Source organism: Dipodomys ordii, unplaced genomic scaffold (genome assembly GCF_000151885.1).
Source record: "Dipodomys ordii isolate 6190 unplaced genomic scaffold, Dord_2.0 Scaffold24, whole genome shotgun sequence".
Taxonomy (NCBI): Eukaryota; Metazoa; Chordata; class Mammalia; order Rodentia; family Heteromyidae; genus Dipodomys; species Dipodomys ordii.
This window is the reverse complement of record NW_012267240.1, coordinates 12,616,868-12,638,194: the sequence shown is the minus strand read 5'-3', so window position 1 is coordinate 12,638,194 and position 21,327 is coordinate 12,616,868. Positions and strand designations below refer to the sequence as shown.

The 21,327-nt window shown below is 35.3% G+C and overlaps 1 protein-coding gene across 1 annotated transcript in view; it reads left to right on the top strand.

Moving 5' to 3' along the window:
• The window catches only part of Malrd1 (MAM and LDL receptor class A domain containing 1), a 504,118-nt gene that overhangs the window by 294,237 nt on the left and 188,554 nt on the right, over window positions 1–21,327 (top strand). The window contains exon 29 of the mRNA XM_013014599.1: window positions 11,436–11,613. Coding sequence (XP_012870053.1) covers window positions 11,436–11,613 — 178 coding nt within the window. The remainder of the gene's footprint in view (window positions 1–11,435; window positions 11,614–21,327) is intronic.

Here is a 21,327-nt window from a genome sequence, read left to right as displayed (position 1 = left end):
TGCTAAGATAGATTTCACTTTTCTTCTATAATTTTTCCCTGAAGTTTAGTTCATGAGCTTTTAGTTTTCCTTCCATGTGAGATTTATGAAGCCTCACTAATTGGATGGGAAATATCAGTGAAGTATGCAAAGTACAGAATAGTGATAACATTTTTATCCTTTGCTTTTGTGCTTCAAATGTTCCCCTGGAGAAGTCACTGAGCTGTGATCCTCTTTCTTTCTGTTCCATTTTAGAGCAAGTATTTTCTCACTTGTAGTGATCACCATTGCTGTCACCGTTGGTGGAGTTACTATATTATACTAATTTTTAAAAATAAGCTTGTATGATAGAGAAATGGCTCCGTCCTCACAAAAATGCTACTGCAAGCATTTTTGAAATGAAATACTGTAAACAAACAATGTTCTCAGGATTTATATTAAATGCCTTGAGCCATGAGTTATTGTGTATTTTTTGTTGTTTTTTTTTTCTGAGGGTTTTGTTGTTGTTGTTGGTCATGGGGCTTGAACTCTGGGACTGGGTGCTGTCCCTCAGCTCTTCAGCTCAAGGCTAGTGCTCTACCACTTGAGCAACAGTGACACTCCTGGTTTTCTGGTGGTTTATTGGAGATAAAAGTCGCATGGACTTTCCTGCCCAGACTGGCTTTGATCCTCAGATCTCAGCCTCCTGAGTAGCTAGGATTACAGGTGTGAGCCACCAGCACCCAGCTGAGTTATGTTTTTAAGAAGTATATTACCTGTGATCCTTTCAGTGCTGATGGGAGAAGATAGGAGTTTTGAGGTAACCTAACATCAGGTCATTGTGTGTGCAGGAGATAGAACATAACATAAATAACAGACATAACAGCATAACATAGCAGAATAGAATGAAAGAGAATCTCGAATAGAAGAATAGAATGGAGAAGAGAAGAGAATAGAAAGAGCAGAACAGGAGAATTCAAAGAACTGAGGCTGTGGGAGGAAAGTTGTGCATTTCTTCACCTCATGCCCAGGGCCCTCCCCCACCAAAGTTGAGAAGAGATTTGGATGATTTGCAGCCACATATCACTTGAACCACCATCCTCTGATGCTCAATGAGGCCAGGATGCCGACTCATCTGGTTTCAGTAGGTATAGGAGAGTTAGTGCAGAAAGAGGCTGAGACAATTATAACAGGAAGGCAGTGAGGTGAATATGTGAAAAAGATCATTAATGCGGAGCACTAACCTTTCAGGATGATAGGTAATATCTATAATGGAAAGAAATTAGAGATTGATGTAACATGTACCATCTAAAATAAAGCCAAAAATATAACATATTTATTTAAATATATTTAATTAAATGAATTGAACCTCAACTTTGGATCTCTAGGTTCTGTCTGAATTATGCCAATGGTCCCTTAATATGATTTTTAGTAATGTCAATTGTAAAACAATAGCTATAAAATGAAGGCTCTTTTATAAGCAGAGTATATATTACCATGAGATCTGCCTTTCCTTGGGGAATTTCTTTAAGATCAGACTTGAGCTGGGCTCCGGTGGCTAATGACTGGAATCCTAGCTAATCAGGAAGGAGAGATCTGAGGATCAAGGTTGAAAGCCAGCCAGAGCAGACAAATCCAAGTGACTCTTAAGTCTAGTTAACCAGCAAAACTGTTAGACGTAAAGGTGTGTGTGGCTCAAGTTGTGGAGCTCCAGCTGTGAGCCAAATCAGAACTGTGTGAGGTCCTGAATTCAAGCCCCACACAATATTTGCTGAAGTAATTTCCCAGGTTACAATGAATAGATTAGTGAAAGGAGCCAGTTGCTTTTGTGAAATAAACAATGCAATACTACTGCTTTGGCATTTAGAAAATTTTCTAATTATGCTTGGTATTAAATTAAAATTTGCTTTTAAAAACCTCACATTAAGTTTAATTTTTTTTTGTTGTTTTGGGGGGAGGGTTGTTGTTGTTGTGGTTTACTTTCTGAGACTTCAAATGGCCTGAGCCCAAAAGCACACAATTCTCACCTTAGTTTGCTTGACAGCAGATGCTAGCAATAGTATTAACATCAGGAGCCAGTAAATTGTGGGTCTCTACCTGACAGGTTAGCTATCAAAGAGAGAAATACAAAGAAAAATGATACCAAGATGTGGGTAGGATTGAAAGGGAGAGATCATATTGCCAAAACAGTATTAGTGGTTGGTTTAATGCAAATCATTGTATAGAGTGCCTTTTCAATATTAGTTTTAATTTTAATCACATTAAATATTCTCCCCATTTCTTTATGTACTAGAATGGCTTTCCAATAGCATGAGAGCCTGACTTTAATAGCTATTAAATGACACCAATTACTTTTTCTTAACATTTAAAAATCAGTCTTTTGCCATTTGTCATAAAAATAGAGTTTTGCTTCCTTCTTTTGTTATCTTAGTTTGGTCCTAACATGTTATACTTTCCTTCATCAATAATTAATTACTCATGAGATCTATATTTCCGATATATTTATAGTTGCCTTTTTTAATAACTAATGAATGTGTCTATAAAGAACATCTAACTGCCTTGAAAGTTAAAGTCCAATTTTCACATGTTTTCTTTTAATAACTTTTATCATTTAGTCATTCAAATTGTTTTGGCCTAGAGTTTCCATTTTTTATTCTTGAGACAAGAATGCAAATAAATAACCAAACATTGGTAGATCACGACTGTACTCTTAGCGCCTCCAGAGGGCTGACATTCTGAGGATTGCAGTTCAAAGTCAGCCTGTGCAGATATATCCTTGAGATCTTATCTCCAATGAATTAGCAAAGTCTGCAACTGGAGAGGTGGCCCAAGTGGTAGAGTGTAAACCATGACCAAGAAGCGCAGTGAGCAAGAGTGGGAGGCCTGAGTTCAAGACCAGGAACAGCACACAAAAACTGTGAATAAATACACGTGATACTTGTTCTTGCTAGATAGTATTCTTGTTCCTGGAAAACATCTTGCCATTTATAAATAACCAATTCAACATTCATGAGCAGTTGGGTCTCAGTGCTATTGTCCAATGCTAACTGGCAAATACAATTCTTTTATTACATTAAGCTTTGATGAGCATGGCCCTTATAATTTTTACCTTCATAGTAAATGGAAAGGCTAAATGAAATCAAACTTTATTTTTTAAGTTATTACCCTGGAATTTCAGCAGTTTAGATGTCCAGATGTAAAATTGACAGAGTGAGAGCTATTGTCTTTTCAAAGAGAAATGTATATTCTAATTGACCTCAGCATGCTTAAGAGCTCCTTTGCAGGTGGCCGGTTTTAGTTTTAGTGTCTCAGATTTCTCAACTACTCTGGGCCTCTGCTTCCTTATTTCTAAGAGGAACCAATCATAGGTAAATTTCAGGATTATTAGTAGCATCACACAAACTCTTTCTAAACCCTAGTATACAACATATAACTGCAGCTATTACTATGATAACCTAATTTATATCTAGTACATACACACATGGAAGTCAGAAATGTTTCCATTATTTTTATAGCATGGAGCATTCTGATAGGATGCATTGTACTAGAAATCTTGGTAGACGAACTTGGAGAAGAAAGAGATAGAATTTGTCATACCTGGTGTAAGACACTATGTGCACCGCATATACCTATGTATACAGATTCAAGAAAAGCAAATATTCATCTGCATGCTTGTTTCCTGAACTACAAATAAGAAATGAATAAACCATAGGCTTCTCTCTCTTCACCTGTCCATAAGTTCTGTCCAACTGTTCTATGTCAACCTTCCTCCCCCCAACTTGTGGACAGAATAAGAACAGACCCACATGTACTTTCCCCTAGGGATAAAGCCTTAGTGGGGAAAGAAGCTTTGGGAGAAGAGGAACTGACACTCGAGAAGAAATGACAGTCTCTAAAAGCCTTACCTAGCATTTAGTAAATGGAGTCTGATGTGGTAATTCCATCATGGGTATTTCTTCTCTGTAAATAAAAAGCATGTGTATGTTTGCCTGACTCTCTCTTTGGTTCTCCACAATCTGCGTCTAACCACCTGTCTTAACACACATTTCTTCACCTGAAATCACCCTGAATCTGAATTATTTGACTCTGAAATTTTAGTGCCTAACACCTTTTGTCATCTCAAATTCCTAACACTATTTTCTGTGCTCTGGTAACGAGCCTCCTTATCTCCTCCTCTTCATCGCAATCACCATCATCAGCACCATCTCAAGAACGCTGGAGGGTGCCCCATGTCCATGTGATGTCTCAACATCTTTTCATTATAATTACAATGAAATGAAAATCTTTTTAATTATAACTATAATCTTTTAATCATGTGGCATGAGGGGGTGCAGCCCACACATTCCCATATGCCAAAATTCCAACTTCTGGAATTTTTTTTTAACTTATAACTCACTTGACATCAAATATAACAAAAATGACAAAAGACTCTTTGCAGTCCCTTTTTTTATCACACAAGAAGCCATGTGTATTACTTTGGATTTTTTAATCATAAATCACTACTGCAAGCTGGCTGGGTATATATAGTTCATCAGATATGATATGTACAACTATTATACTATCTTAAAATTTGGCCAAATCTGAATCTTAAAACATACTTGACCATGAATATTTGAAATAAGGGACTGTGACTGAGTATTGCTACTGCAATATTTTCTTTTACATCTTGGAAGCATAAAGCTATGTTCAGTGGGTTGGCATGTTGAAAGTCACACAGTTAGCAGATAATGTACTCAGATTCACACTGCATTAGCTGGTGCTTCAGAGCCTGGCTTCCCAACATCTTTCCTAAACACTGCCCTAGACATTATCCTGTTACGTAATTATAGTTTTCCTATTATGTTCAACAATCATCTGATCACTGGGTCTTGTCTTTAATTTTAGGAAACCATGTACTTGCACTTCCCAGCTCCACTATGAATTATATGCCAAATTCATTTGGATCTTCAGTTCCACCATGCAAGTCTCTCACTCATTCCAAGTAATGGTTTAGCCTCAGGTCTCCTAGGCTTCACTTCCAAAATTTCCTGTCTTTGTGAATATTTATATTTTTATCATTTATATTTATATCATTTTATGCATTTGTCCATTATCTCATCCCATTCAATGTATTCAACTTTTTCTTTTTACAATAGCTTATAAAAATATTTGCAATAGCCCTTATAAAATTATTAGACAATGACTTTAGGTCATTGCTGATTGGCTATGAGTAGAATTTAATAACAATCCCATATTGTGGCCTTCACCTATATATTTAATTTTGACTCCATAGTCCTTAAATTCACTTTTGATATTCTCATTTTGTCAGGCCTTCAGGGATCCAAAAAATTCACCTTCATACTTCAGAGTCTTAAATTGTATGGCTTTCTTTGCATTTTCTTCTCATTTTCTCTGTGCTCTTGATGATATGTGGCTCGGGTTTCCAAGCATATTTCTACTTGTAGACAGTTTATTATGCCTTTCTAATTTTATTTCTCTACAAGCCCAGCAAACTGTGATCTCCTTTTTCTATAGTATAATGGTATTTAGTTATAATTAACTGTAGCAACAATATCATTTTTGTTCATAATTTTTATGAGCCCTAGTGTTGTGTGTTTTTATTTCCCCCCTTGACATCCAGCTCCATTAATTAAACATAAATTATACCTAACATTAATTGACTTGAGTGTAAAAGTAACCTGTGTGTGAATCATATTCAATAAAATTTCATTTATTTTTCCTCTCTTTTACTGAAGCATATTGAAGAGTTTCAAGCAAATTAAATCTGATTCTTGAGTTTATTGAGAATATTAAATTTAAATTTTGGTATCATTATTATATCTTTGAAGAGCAACTGATACCAACTTGATGATTAATATATGGGTTGTGTAAGTGGGAAATTAATATATTTATCATGTTAGCGTTCTGATATTTAACTAACAAACAATTCTACTTCATCTCCATTTTGTTTGAATGAGTGCCTAGATTTATCTGTTTTATGATTGATGTAATAACCTTGTTATCATATCTTTATAACATTATGCTTATACTCTAGGCTTTTATACCTTATTTTAATCTTTCTATTTCATTAGGACAAGCATATGTTGAAAACACTTTACTAGTCTATTGTTAGAAAATATAAATCACAAGTTATATTTTGGTCATCAATTGACTTGTTCAAGCAAGAAAATTCTCCTAAAGTAGTATGGCGGTTCCTCAAAAGACTCCACATAGAGCTCCCTTATGACCCAGCAATCCCACTTTTGGGCATTTACCCCAATGATCACAAACAAGACCATACTAAAGCTACCAGCACAACTATGTTTATTGCAGCATTATTTACCATAGCTAAGATATGGAACCAACCCAGATGCCCCTCAGTAGATGAATGGATCAAGGAAATGTGGTCTATTTACACAATGGAATTCTATGCTTCCATCAAAAAGAATGACATTGCCCATTTATTAGGAAATGGAAAGACTTCAAAAAATTATACTTAGTGAAGTAAGTCAGGCCCCCAAAAACATAGGTCCCATGGTTTCCCTTATTTTCAATAGGTAGCATATGTCTGAGACAAGCAGAAACGGTCAGATAAGTTGATATTAGGCAAAATGAACCCCAGGTAAGGATTCAAATGGTTTTTCTTTCTTATTATATGTAATATATATTTTCTTTGTTGTTTTGTATGTCCCTCCCCCACAGTATAACCCCTGTTTTCTCTGTATTTGATGTTGGTATAATTTGTGGAGGGGAAGGGAAAATACAAATTGTTTAAATAGGGATACAGGTGGACCCATGAGATGTACAAGTCGTTATGTCAAAAAACAAACTTGACAACTTTGGCCAGGAAGGGGTTGGGGGTGGAGTATGTGTGTGGAGAGATGGGAAGGGGAAACAAAGGAGGAGGCAACAATGCTTGATAAGAAATGTACTCATTACCTTGCCCACGTAATTGTAAACCCTCTGTATGGTATTTTCACAATTAAAAAAAAAGAAAAAAAAGAAATTTCTCCTAAATATATGCAATATTACCTGTCTGAGCAGTGACATGTTTAAACATTTTATTCTGTATCTACTCAGATAACATCAACTTTCAGGTTTCAAATAGAAAATTTTCTTTTTAATACTTTCCGGAAGATTTTATTTATTTTTTTTAAACAATGCATTCAGTCTTTCTTTTGGGAAGAGATACACCCATAGAAACACTCTTAGCTTGAAGTTTGTTGTTCATTTATACACTAGTTGTTTCACATACATGCATTAATCTTATTTTCTTTTTATTAATTCTTCACTGCTCAAGGAAGACAAATGCACTGAGTTATGCCTAATAGTTTTGTCACAAGATGCTGTTCTTCGGTTTGCATTGATGGTTATCAACCTTCATAAATGACAGTGTGCCAAGGGACAGATGAAATCATTCATAACTGACATCTTGCTTTTGACCTTGCTTTCTTTTCTTATTATTCTTCCTGTCAGGTGCTTCCTAAGGACTTTGCATTTTTATTTTTCTCGTTGTTCTATGTTCAATCATGTAACTTTTTTTTCTCCTTCAGAAACCAAATGTAGTGTGAAAGGCAGTAGAAATCAGAGATGAACCACTACACAGGAAATCATCTAGAATATCTCAGGTTAAAATTTTTATTGACTTAGCAAGCTTTTCTACACAGAGAGTACAATAAAGACATTCAAGAGTCATTCTGGCTATAATTTGGTCAGGACAGCAGTTCCATGGCCTCATCTACATGACATGGGCTTTTCAAGGGAGAACTCAAATAGTATGATTCCTTACAAAGTCAAAGTTCAATGAAATTAACACCAGGAAACAGGTAATTGAAAGGAATGGGGTGGAGTCAAGGGGAGAGTGGTAGACAAATGAAGATAAGAAGTGGGGGAAACTGCAGTCAAGAATTCAATCAACACATATCCAACAAAATCAAGAAAAGAGAGGGAAGTGTGAGTTTGTTGAAAGGGGTGACATTGGTCAAGGCATATTGTCAAAAACTGCTTTATTGAATAACTCCTTTGTACACTATTTTAAGATAATTAAAAAATGTAAAAAAAGAAAGAAGAAAGTGTCATAGGCACTGGAGACACAGCTCAGCACTTAGAATGTACATGACCTTGGGTTTGAACCCAGCACCACAGAAACATGCTATAAAAATTAGCAAAGAGAGTATTATTTACTGTAGAGAGAGTTCCATTCCAGAAAGGAATTAAAGCATTTCTAAATAAGCCCTCGTACTGTGACAAATTATTTTAGGTTTCATTCATTTGAGAAAGTCTTTAGGGTCCATACCTTGAGACCCCTGTTAAAGGTACATGTTATGCTGGTTTTTCAGTGGCATCTGGCTGTGGTTGAGTGGCTAGTGTCCAAGTCCCTTCTTTCTTGCTAAACTTGTGAAAGCTGGGCTTGTCAGAATTTCCAGGTGGCTTGTTTTTCAGATGTAGTTTCAAACATAAGTTGAAAAAAGCTTAGGCAACTCACTGCCTGGTGGTTTCCTTGAGACCTGAGGTCCCTAAATAGTCCACTTCCTTACTATACTTTTCAGATACTACTTAGATTTTTATACAGTTATTTGCTGTTCAGGAGTTTTAGTTATGATTTCCAGTAAGGATATAAAAAAGAGACTACTACTAAAGTCTTTTGGAAACAATACAGTGATTTAATAGGTATGATATTGATGGATAACTAAATCAGAGACCGGTTTAGAAAATCTAGGACCAGGTTCAAATATGTAAGCACCCTCTAATTGGAGAAAGACAAGTATTACCAAATGGTTTGCAGAATTTGACTAATTTGGAGAACTTTATGTATTATTTCAAATGTGAAACTGAAATGATAAGTGAATATGTTAATATTTCTCTATAATTTGTGTGTGAGAGAGAGTCAGAGATGGGAGAAATGGGAGGATTTATAATAAAATATTTCAGGAATTCTATATTAGATTACTACTTCACATAGTAGATTCCATGCTTTTTAATATTTTTATCTCGAGTACATATTATTGTAACTGTCAATATGTAGGCACTGAATTTTGTAAGTAAATGAATGGATTTGAAGAAAAACTTTGGGAACTACAGATACAAGAAGTCATGTTATATTCAAAGTAGAGCCCCAACAAATAAAATACCAAATCATGGGTGGGTTTGATTTTTCTTCTCCTGGCACATAAATTCACCCTGAAGAGTCAAGTCTCTCAGTTTTATTATAAACTTTCTAGTAAGATTTAAGACAAACTTTCTTGTAAGATTTAAGAATGTTTGTATTTCAATGACTAAAGGGATCATATAGCCCTTGTTGTTGCTATTGTGAATTCTTTGACCATGATGTTCTAGAAGTTAAAGATTTATAAAAATATTAATAACGATGATAAATGTAGACCAACTTCCATCACCATCCCTACCTCTAGTATTGCTATGTGTCAGACAAAACCTCCTTTTCTTTAATCCTTAATTAATTGTCCCTTTGATTCTAAATCTGAAAATCAAATATTGACCTTGAAAAAGGGCCTCTCTTTGGTTGTGGTAAGATACAAAATTCATTAATGAGGTGTGAATTACGCATCTCTTTCAAACACAACTTACATGAAGAGTCTCTGCATATAAAGGTTTGTTATTTTTGAAAGGCTAGCTGTTGTTGATCAAAATGAACTCCAAGAAATGGAAGTGAGAGGTTTTTATTTTACTTTTTGTGCAAGTTTTTGTTGTTGTTGTTTTTTCCTTTTGTTGCTATATTTGATTTCTGTGCTTCTTTCATGTAAGTTTATCTGTTTGTGGCAGTGTGAGGGGAAGCTCAGAAATGCTGAGACAGAGGGTGAACTAAGTCAACAGTGATACTCATTAGACATTATTGAAAATGAACTATATAGTGTGGGAGAGGAAGAGGGGTCAAGAGGGGAAAAAATGGAAAAAAAAAACCAAGGGATTAGATGACACTCGAAAAAGAAATGTCCTCATTACCTGACCTATGTCCCTGTAACCCCTCTGTATATCACCTTTACAATTTAGAAAATGCTAGCTGTTTTGCAAAGTTAATTTTAAATCAACTGATTCAGAATTCTGCTTTCTAGATGTAGCTGCACAAAGAACTACTTGATCAAATATATATATATATATATTATATATATATATATCAACAGAATAATGTCCAAAAGCATGAAACCATGAATCTGCAACTCTTTTAGATTCCCCTCTCGAGATACTTCTTTTTCCTCTTTACCTTATATACTCTAAAATATGTATATAAATAATACATGTCATGGCTGTTTGTTATATATTTATTGGGTCATCCTGCTTGATTTTCTGGCTACTATTCTACTAAATGTTCTCCTCTGTTTCAATTAGTTTAACTACAAGTTTCACAATGATTTTAATATAAATTTATCCTAGAAACACAATGATTCAGCACCAAGGAATCCTAATTATTCGTAGGCCACTATTTATCATGGTGCTATACTTTTTCTTCCCTTTGTTCAGTATGTTTCATGATTTCCTAAATTATCTACTTTTCAGATGATTTAATGTCTAAATCATCTAAGAGATAAATTTTTTAAATGCATAGGAAAAAACATCTAAGACTAGACGTATATCACACAAAAGTGGTTTATAATCTACATCTTATTCCATATTCACCTGGATTATCTGCTTAGCTTGTATTTGGCATTAGGGTCTTAGTATCTGTCATGTACATCATGTTCTATACTAAGGTTCTTTTTATATTATAATATGTACTACTAAATTTATGAACCTTAGATATTCAGAAGAGATATTTGCATAAATACTTTTCCTTTCCATTTGAAGCTTGTTGTATGGAAGTCATTATATCTGGTAATTTAATCATTATAATAACTATTGTGGATAATCATAATCAGAGGGTCAACAGATAATCATTATAATCTATGCAAGTCAAAATAATGTAACTATGTAATCTAATTCTTGAACTATAATGCATTTTAGAAATTGTCACTTTTCCTTTATGCTCACTTCTATTGCACAATATCTTTATCTATTCGATAAGTTACTTTTCTTCTTTCCCTGTTTTTCTTCTTTGCCCTATTTTTCTCTTTCCCTATTTCAGGGTTTTGAGCTCTTGGAAGGAGGGCCCAACTTCACTTTTTGAGAAATATGGTTAGAAAGTAGGGTAGAGGTATCCAGAACTAAGATACAGAGAACTTCTTTAAATTGTTTAGATTCCACCCCAAATCAAGACTGTAGCATGGGGCCAGGATGGGTGGACACTGAATAGGACACTATGATAATAATATCTCTGGAAAAAACCCACACTCATTGATAATTTTGCTAGTGTTGCATTTGGGGAAACGGTTGGTAGATTCATATAAACTAGTAAGAATATTATCAGCATTCCAATATTTCTGTTTTTTGCCATTTTATGCATTTTCCACTGGTCATAAATTCTGTGCCATGTAAAGAAATAAGATTTTTCCTTGTAGTAATTATGTGCAGTTTCTCAATAATGTATACTTTTTTAAAAATTTCAGACAGAAAAAGGATTGTCAGAAGTATGGCAGGAAAGTAAGCCTGGTAATCACTGGCAGAAAGCCTCTATCCTGCTGGGAAAGTTAAGGAATTTTGAAGTCATATTTCAAGGTATCAGAACAAAGGATCTAGGAGGTGGAGCTGCAATCGATGACATTGAATTTCACAACTGCACAACTGGTAAGTATCCAGAAGGTATTTCCATTTGCATGTATAATGTGGCCATTTTAGTTGTTATACATTTATGAAATGCTCTGCTGTTACTTCTTTTTTTGTCGCTCATGGGGCTTCAACTCTGGGCCTAGGCACTGTCCCTCAGCTCTTCAGCTCAAGGCTACCGCTCTAACACTTGAGCCACAGCGCCACTTATTAGAGATAATAAGAGTTTCACAGACTTTCCTGCCTGGGCTGGCTTTGAACCGCAATCCTCAAATCTCGGCTTCTTGTTACCTATTTTATATACAGAGAAATCAATTGAAAAGGTAACTGTACAATTGAAAAGTTACATGTTAAGTAACACTTATTCAAGTTGATTTGGGCTACTGTAACAACATACAATAAGCAGGTGGTGTCGAGATGGAAATGTGTTTCTCAGAGTTAGAGGTGAGGAAATGGGAGACGAAGGCACTGGGCAGACTCACTTGGGAGGTGTTGTTTCTTGGTATTAGAAAGCACCATGCTAGATACTCTTGCCTGGTAGGTGGGCAAATGAACCCTCTTAGGACTATTTATAAGGGTACCAGTTCCTCTATACGAACCCTGATCCAGTGTCTCAATCACCTCCCCGAATGTTCCACCTCCCAGTCACATTGCCAGGGAGATGATGATGTCAGCATTCGAATTTGAGGAGAGATTTATTCGGGTCAGTGCATTAACTCCACCATCCTTCCCTTGTAACTATAATTCCATCATCCTTCCGCACCATCTCCTTCTTAACAATGCCAATGCACTTTAGGTTTAGTTTCTAACATGACGTAAAATGTAAACCTAACATTTACAAGCCTTTCTCTAATTGAAATCAATAAAAAATAAATAAAGCGAACCAGCAAAATTAAAGGTGAGAAGCCAGCCGTTGAGTCATCTATGAGAAATACATGCAGTCAGGTGCAGCTCAAGCAAAACTCGAGCTGAGAACTACCCTTAGCTCTAAAACTGCGACTCCAGCACTAAAGCTGCATCACACTAACTTGGGGGAAAAAATGCTGTTCTTTATCATGCTTCTAAATGGGAAGCATAGCTGCGCTTAGATTTTCTTTATAAAACTACCCAGAAAATGTCAAAAATAATTATAAATATATTTGTGCAATTTCACAGTTTGTAGGGTTGTTTCAGAGGAATTATTCCATTTGATTTCCAAAATAGTCCTATGTGACATACACTGCCAAGGAAAGATATGCCTTCTGTGGTTCTTCTACAAACATTTGCTTGGCTGCAAGCCTCTGAGAATGAAGAGCCGAACCTGCATGCTATTGAATTTTATTGTTGCTCTCATATTAAAATACCATTTCAGCAAGGCAGTTCAAAAATGTGACTCTGGTTTTCAGAGATTTTTATAGCATCTGTTCTTCATATGAGGCATACTTCTTCAAAGTACTCTGCTTTGTCAGAAATAAATGTGTTAAAGTTTATTTTCCCAAGTTCCAGAAAAGATGGATGCTACTCCATTGTTACCTTACACTTTGTTACATAAAATCAGTTACCATTCCCTGTATAAGCTGGAGAGCAGAGCACATTACTGCAGTACCTGTGTACTATGAGAGATAGGGTTTGGGCATGGAGATGTTTGGTGACTAACACTTCAACGAGAGAAAATAGAGCTCTGCAGATACAATCAAGAAAGGGAATTGTTAATGTGAGAATATGCTTCCTCAACTCTTTGCTGGTAAACCTCCTAATAATATGTTGATTTTTCTATTATAGTTTGCACCTCAACTTATAAATGATTTTGGTGATTTGAAGGAAAAATGCATTGAGTCTTTCTAAGATTTTAGAAAAGAGCTTTTATTATTATTATTTTATTAAACATAACAAATTCCTTCCTCTCAAGGGAAAGAGAATTCCTAGATAAGTTGATTTAGAATAGAAGGGAAATGAAATTTGTTAGTTCCAAACTTGCTGGGTTTCATGTTGAAACTTTCTGTTTCTTCCTTGTCTGAAAGTCCTTTGAGAATTAACATGATAATAATAATTTCACTGAACTCAGTCCAATACTCAGTTTACTGGGTGGTACTTGCATATCTTATATTTAATGAAAAACTACAAAGAACTCTATAGTTCTTTCTACACAATCAAATAAGGAGTCTTTTGTTGTTATTTGTACCTGAATTTGAATAATCACACACTCAAATCATTTTAGGAAAATATAACCATTTACTTTTGATAACAGAGCCAGATAAAAATAATATGAATTTAAAAAAAATTAGTTTTAGTTGTAATAGAAAGCATTAAAAAACAGTAAAAAAAAAAGCTTAGGAAATTATGACTAGAACTAAAAAACCCCAATGATTTTGCAAATCCTTAGTTATAAATTATATATCAATCAGGGCTGGGAAGGTGGCTCAGTGGTAGAGCGCTTGCCTTGCATGCCTGAGGCCCTGGGTTCGATTCCCCAGCACTACATAAGCAAAAATAAAAAAGCTGGGAGTGGCACTATGGCTCAAGTGGTAGAGCACTAGACTTGAGCTGAAGAGCTGAGGGACAGTGCCCATGCCCAGAGTTCAGGCCCCATGACTGGACCCCCCCCCAAAATTATATATCAATAAACTAGAAGTGCTCTGTAATATGAGTAATGAGAAGGAGCTTACTGTATGTTATCCTGAGTTGTTCTGTATGGTTGCCAGCCCCAAAAGAAGAAAAAGTCAAAATCAAAAAGGTATTTTCACACAGTGGATAAAAATAAACTTGTCACAGAGCAAGATACCTGGTGTGAACCTGGCCTGCCACTTACCTGGAAGAATAGGCTGTACTCTATTTGCCTTTGTTCTTACCTCAGGTAGTTGGAGATGAGGGAACTTTTATCTCAAGTCTGTATATCCTAAATATATTTATATATGAAGGTCTTGGAATAGTATTGATATGTAGTAAAATTACTTCTCTATACATAAATATTAGAAAGTTGAAACAAATTTTGCCTGAAGGGGGAAGGAGCTGGGAAGGGGATTGATGAATAGAAAAGAGAACAAGGCAAATACATTCATAATACTCTTGTACATATGTGGTAAATATAGGAAATAACATTAATCTTGCGGAAAAGATGAGAGAGAATAGGGGAGAATAATGAGAGGGATGACGGATCAAGAAGCATCTGACATGCAAATGGACATGGTACACTGTAGAAATGTTGTACAATCATGTGAAGATTAGAAATTAGTAAGTAAAGCCTAATACAAAATGTATATTGCTACAGAATTGTTTATTTTAGAACCATCAATAAATCTCTCCATGTCTTCCGTATACATTAGATGCGTTCCCAAGTTCCAGATGGCATGCCCACATCTGTTTGCTCTTCCTCAATGGATAGAACAGGCTCCCTTTGCATATGAGCGGCTGAGAGAAAATAAAGCAATTTTTGAGAGTTGTGGGTTATTTTCTAAGTGCAGTATAATCTAGCCTATTAATGTGTTACACAATGTCTTCTATTACAGAGAACACTGTGTACATTTTGAACAATTATAGTCAACGTGTAGACATTGGGATTTGTAGCATTGCAACTGGGTGAAAATGCATTGCTATCTAATGTCCCATTCTTAGGATTGTGTTAATAAATAAAAAGCAAATGGCATCTATGATGTTGATCCTTTGGAGTTTTATTCAACTTGAGGCAATAGAAGAGAGATACATTTATCTTTGTAACTGAATAATCTACCTGTGTAAATAGTGTTTTCAATACCTCAAATACTAAAATTCTTGCCAATGAGGCAATTGCAGTATCCCTGGTTCTAGTTTTGGAAGATTAGAACAAAGAACTTTATTAATTAGGATAAATAAAGCCTACACTAAATAAAATTATGAACCAAGAGGTAGAAATAGTTCTTCACCATCTTCTGTCTACTTGAAGCGATCACCCACCTTCCCTTTCCTGCTTGGTTTAGTTTGAGACAAACAGTAAGCAGGAAAGACCTCATCTCTGTGTTCAGCTAGCCTCATTGTGCTCATCTGTGTCTTAGAACCAAATTATTTACTTCTTATAAAAGTACAGAATAGTTATTTCTGGCTTAGTGCCATCTTGTAAACGTAAGAACTATGTGACTCAGTTTACTGTATCTTTTTTAAAATTAATTAATTTATTTTTTATTGTGAGAATACCATAGAGAGGAGTTACAATTACATAGGCAAGATAACAAGTACATTTCTTATCAAGCATTGTTGCCTCCTCTTTGTTTTTCCTTCCCATCCCTTCCCATACTCCCCTTCTCCCCCCACCTGATCCTCACCAAAGTTGTAAAGTTCATTTTTCGACATAACAACTTGTACATCTCATTGTTGCAATGGGTCCACCTGTTAGGGGAATGAACCCTAAGATAAGTATTCAAATGATTTTTGTTTTTTTCTTTCATGCAATTGTTTCTAACATATTTATAAGATGATTTCTATGTTGCTTTGTATGTCCCTCCCCCACGGTATAACCCATGCTTTCACTGTATTTGATGTTGGTATAAGTTGTGGAGGGGAAGGGAAAAGACAAATCGTTTAACTAGGGATACAGTTGTATCTTTAATCAGCTATTTTAAATTAAAAAATCCAAACCATGGATGAATCTAATTACTTTAATATTGAATTAGAGTAAACCATTTGGTACATACCTACAAAATATCAGATGTTGCTTTATCTTCCAATATAATTGCAAAAATTAGCATTTTAGTGTTATAAGGTCTACATTTGAAGATGTACTTTTTAATTATATCATACACATATGTGAAATATTATAATTAATGTGATTATATTTGATTATAATTGAACTACAATGATATGACTTGATTCATTCATAATATTAGAAAAAATAATTACTTGAGTAGATATTTTAGTAAAGCTTAAATAACCCTTGAAATATCTCTAGGTTCAAATGAAGGCAGCTGTAAATTTGAATGTGAACATTATCCTCAGTTCATGTAATGTCTAATTAAAATTTGTTTCAATTATAATGAACTTCTCAATGCATTATGTGGATCAGTAAGACTATTACACAGAGTATTTGTGACAATAAGTTCTTCCATTTTTACTAACATACATTTTTACTCATTGTTGCCTATTCAAAATAATGTCTATGAGTACGACTTCCATTTTACACTCATGGATATATATTTTTATTTTCCATTAAAGAATTGCAAGCTAGAAATGTTGCTATGAATAAATATACACATTAGTGTGTAAAGATGATAAACTTAAGATATATTTAAAATTAGTGTATATGGAGCTCAAGAAAATGTTATCTAGTTAAACAACATACAAATAAACAGGTTATAATAAAACCTGTAGATATTTGTTCATTCATGAATATTAATCCAGTGTGGAGAGCAAGTTTCTTGTCTATTATTTTTAATACAATTCAGGCAATGTTTCCAATAAGTAAATTTCTGAAAACCTTCCTATTTTGAATAATAGGAGAAGAGAGCATATGGGAAAATGCATTTTGGAAAAACCACTAAACTCATAGGTACCAGTCAAACTACAGTAGAATAAACACTAACAATCATTCAAAGTACTAGCCCTAGTGAGGTGTGAGTCACTTGTAATGCTACTACTCAGGAGGCTGATATTTTAAGAATGGGGTTTGAAGCTAACCCAAACAGGGAAGTTTGTAAGACACTTATCTCTCATTAACTACCAAAAGCTAGAAGTAGAGGTGTGGTTTAAGTGGTAGAGCAGTAACCTAGAAGAAAAAAAAAAAAAATCTCAGGGACAGTACACAATCCCTGAGTTCAAGCCTTAGGACAAGCACAAAATTAATTAATTAAGTAATTAATTAATTAACACTAACACAATTTAAATGTCAAAAGTTTTGTGTTGGGTGCTGGTAAGTCACATTTATAATCCGAGGTAGTCAAGGGGCTGAGGTCTGAAGACTGCTGTTCAAAGCCAGCCAGGAAAGAAAATTACCTCATTCTTTATTGCCAATTAACAAACAAAAACAAGTCAGGAATGAAGGTGTAGCTCAAACGGTAGGGCCTTGAGTGAAAAAGCTAAGCAAGACTGTAGATACCTGAATTTAAGCCTCAGTAGTAGCACACAGATAAAAACAAATTTTCTAATGAAAGAAAAGCTCCAGTAAATATATGACTTTATGTTAAAAAAAAAAGGAAGGTAGATGAAAACAAAGTTACATTGACCAAAGACTGGAGAAAATTGTGCAACCAGTGAACATTTCCCCAAGACAGCATGTGAAGAAACGTAGCAAGAAACAGTGGGAGGAACAAAGTGGGATGCGCTTGGGCTCCCAGGGCTCTGTTACATGTCTCCATCTACTGAGTCTTGGTGCCTCAGACATTGCAGTGGGAAAATCCACAGGAGAATCCTCACAACTGTGCTATCCTGACCTTATTCCTTTATATATCAGTAGGTGCCATTTAATGGTACTATTTTATGAAAGTACTCATTAGATAAATATCTACACAATAAAAGGAAACGAATATGTATTGAAGCATGAGCAGGTGCCAAGGCCAGACTAGAATCAGATATACATGATCTCATTTAAGAGTGGGAACGGATGTTTAATATACAATGGATTCTTGAAGGAAGTCAGCCAAGTGAATCACATGAATTGCCTGGAAAGTTGTCTCAGAGGAGTTGGGGAATGAAGATTTTTTTCAATTGTTGATTAAAAGGTCAGAAAGAAGCTTAGAAAAAGAAAGTAAGTGTGGTTTGGCATTCTTTCCACTAGGTTGAAATTGGTGGGTTTTTTCCCCCTCAGAAATCTCTACATTAATGAGGTTTACTCCAATTGCCAGTAACCTTAAATATAAAGAGAGTTTACTTAAGGATAAAAGGAATATCATGAAACATAAGATCAAAAACATAGAACAGTTTTAGGCAGATATTAAAAACAGAGATTGAAAAGTGAGAGGGAATTTAAGGCCACATTTCTTTCTGTGTATCTTGTCTTTGTGCCAATGTTTCCTTTCTGCCAAGTTATTTCATTCCCCTTGATGGACGCAGGTCTCTCTCTGTGTCTCTATCTCTGTCTTTCTGTCTCTCTGTCTTTTCTTCTTTCTCTTTGTCAATCCCACTCTCCCTCTCTCCCCTGCTCTCCTTCTTCCCCTCCGATTCAGCATACCTATATAGAAAGCATGGCTGAACAGAGTTCAAGGGCAAGGGCAGGTAACTGCAGATGGCCTTTATGTAGCTACTGTTTTCAATCACAGTTATCAGATTAACATATCTTGGGTCTGATATACCCTAAGACAAGACAAGATAGCTAAGATTCCTGCTGGAATCCTGCCTGTGTAGATGGCAGGAAGCTGGATATATAAGTTATATTAAAAATCTCTTTTATTTCCTGTATTCTAATATTTCCTAGAAATACTAAGCATTTGGTTCTTCAGTGTTCTTTTCTTTTCAATACTGTACAAAGGGATTACAGTTACATGAGCAAGGTAATGAATACATTTCTTATCCAGTATTGTTGCCTCCTCCTTTGTATACAAACCAAAAAGTATCCAGAGCCCTCACCGCCATACACCACCTTTATGGAACTTTCAAACTCTGGGGCACTAGTCACCTATGCTAGCCACAACATGGCGCCTCTAGTCAATGTGCCGTGCCACTTACCTCCGGTTAGCCTATCAAAATTCCTTTCCAGAAACCAAAATACATGCTGCTGCCACAAGTTCTCTGCTTCTGTCTGTGTCTTGACCAACCCTAAGATTTTCCCCAAAGTGGCTGCCTAGATGAAGCAGTGTCCCTTTCTTCTTGGGCCTCTGTGAATATAACATCAATCTTGTCAATGGAATTTATCTCCCCAGCTGTTGGCCTCACCATAGGAATAAAAAGCCTATTTCAGAATCCAACTCCATAATCAGCTCATTGACAATGAATTTTTAGAGTATTATGTCATGCATTCAGCAAAAATTAATTCAGTCTCTCCTACAAAGAAACGTGCAAAGATACAGTATTTCAGTAGAAGGTTTTCTGAGCTGAAATAGAGTGGTATAGAAGGAATAGAAAAGATGAGTGTGTGGAATACTCTGGGGAGATGATAATTCAGGATGACTGCTTTGTTCCAGTCACTGATGCTTCTTTCCGGATGGCAGGAAGTAGTAAGGTAGAGAAAGAACCAAGAACACACATCAGCTGTCTTTATATATATATATATATATATATATATATATATATATATATAAATGCTTTCTTGAAGTTGTTACCCATCAGTTACGCTAATAAGGAATATGAGTGGAACTTTAGTAGCATTCCAAACTGTAAGGAATTGTAGAAAATATGTTGACCGAAAACTAAGTTTTATTACTAGGGAAATAAAGGGGAATATACAGTTCATTTATAGTGAATACTAAAAAGCAGGCCTACAATGTCCAGAAAGATAACATATGAATTTAAGAACATGAAAATATTAGACTTCAATAAGTACATTTATCCCCCATTATTCACTGGAGATGGATTCTAAGATCTTCCATGAATACCAAACTTCAGAAATGTTCAAAGTGCCTTATATAAAATAGAATATGTGTACAGTACATACAACCTATGCATAACTGCCTGTACCATTTAAATCACCTCTAGTTTACTTATAACACCTAATGTAATAGCAATGACATTTTTTGTGTATTCTTTATGGAATAATGACAGGAAAATAAATTCCATACACATTCATACAGACACAAATTATTTTCAGATATTTTCAAGCCATGCTTGATCCACATGTTGAGACCTTACAGGTATGTAGGACCAACCATAATGCCAATTAAGAACTCTTTAAACAAAATTCTACTTAATACTCATTTCTGTTTAGCCATGTGCTGCTATCTGTTGAGGTTATTTATTGATTGGTTTTCCCTGTCTTTATGGTTCCAAGTATATTTTAGATATGAGACCCTTGTCCGTTGTATGACTACTGAAGATCTTCTCCCAATCCGTGGGCTTTCTATTGATCTTGTTGGCTATGCCCTTTGCCATGCAGAAGCTCTGCAATTTCATGCAATCCCATTTGTCCAACCTTTCTTTGATTTGTTGTGTTTCTGAGTCTCTATTAAGAAAATTTCGGCCTGTGCCAAGGAGACCTATGGTTTCTCCTATTCCATCCTGTAATGTTTTCAGAGTGTGGTATAGTTAATTTTTAGTAAAATTTTAACCACATTTCTATCAAGATTCTCCTGCTTTTCACATTTAGGGAATATAATTTATCAAGTTCTTTAAAATGTCACCATTCATTTTTCTTAACATTAAATGGTGGAAATTTTTCATGCTAGAGTAGATAAAATAGTACTGTTTTAATTTCCCTCCAGTAGACACTCTTTTTTTAAATTTAATTTTATTTTATTTGTGAACATACTGTACAGAGGGGTTACAATTACATGGGCGGGATAATGCGTACATTTCATACCAAGAATTGCAGCCTCCTCCTTTGTTTACCCTTCACATCCCTTCCCAGCCTCCACCCTCCCCTCATATCCCAATCCTTCTCCTTCCCCCCCCCCTCGGCACCGACGTTGTAAAGCTCGTTTTAGGCATGACAACTTGTAATTCTCATTGTTGCAACAGTTCCACCTGTATCCTTAAAAAACTGGTTTTTCCCCATCTCCTCCACAAGTTATACTGACATCAAATATAGTGAAAGCAGGGGTTATACAGCGGGGGAGGGACATACAAAGCAACAAAGAGATAATCTTATAAATGCGTTAGAAACACATGCATGAAAGAAAAAACATTAAAATACATATCTAAGGG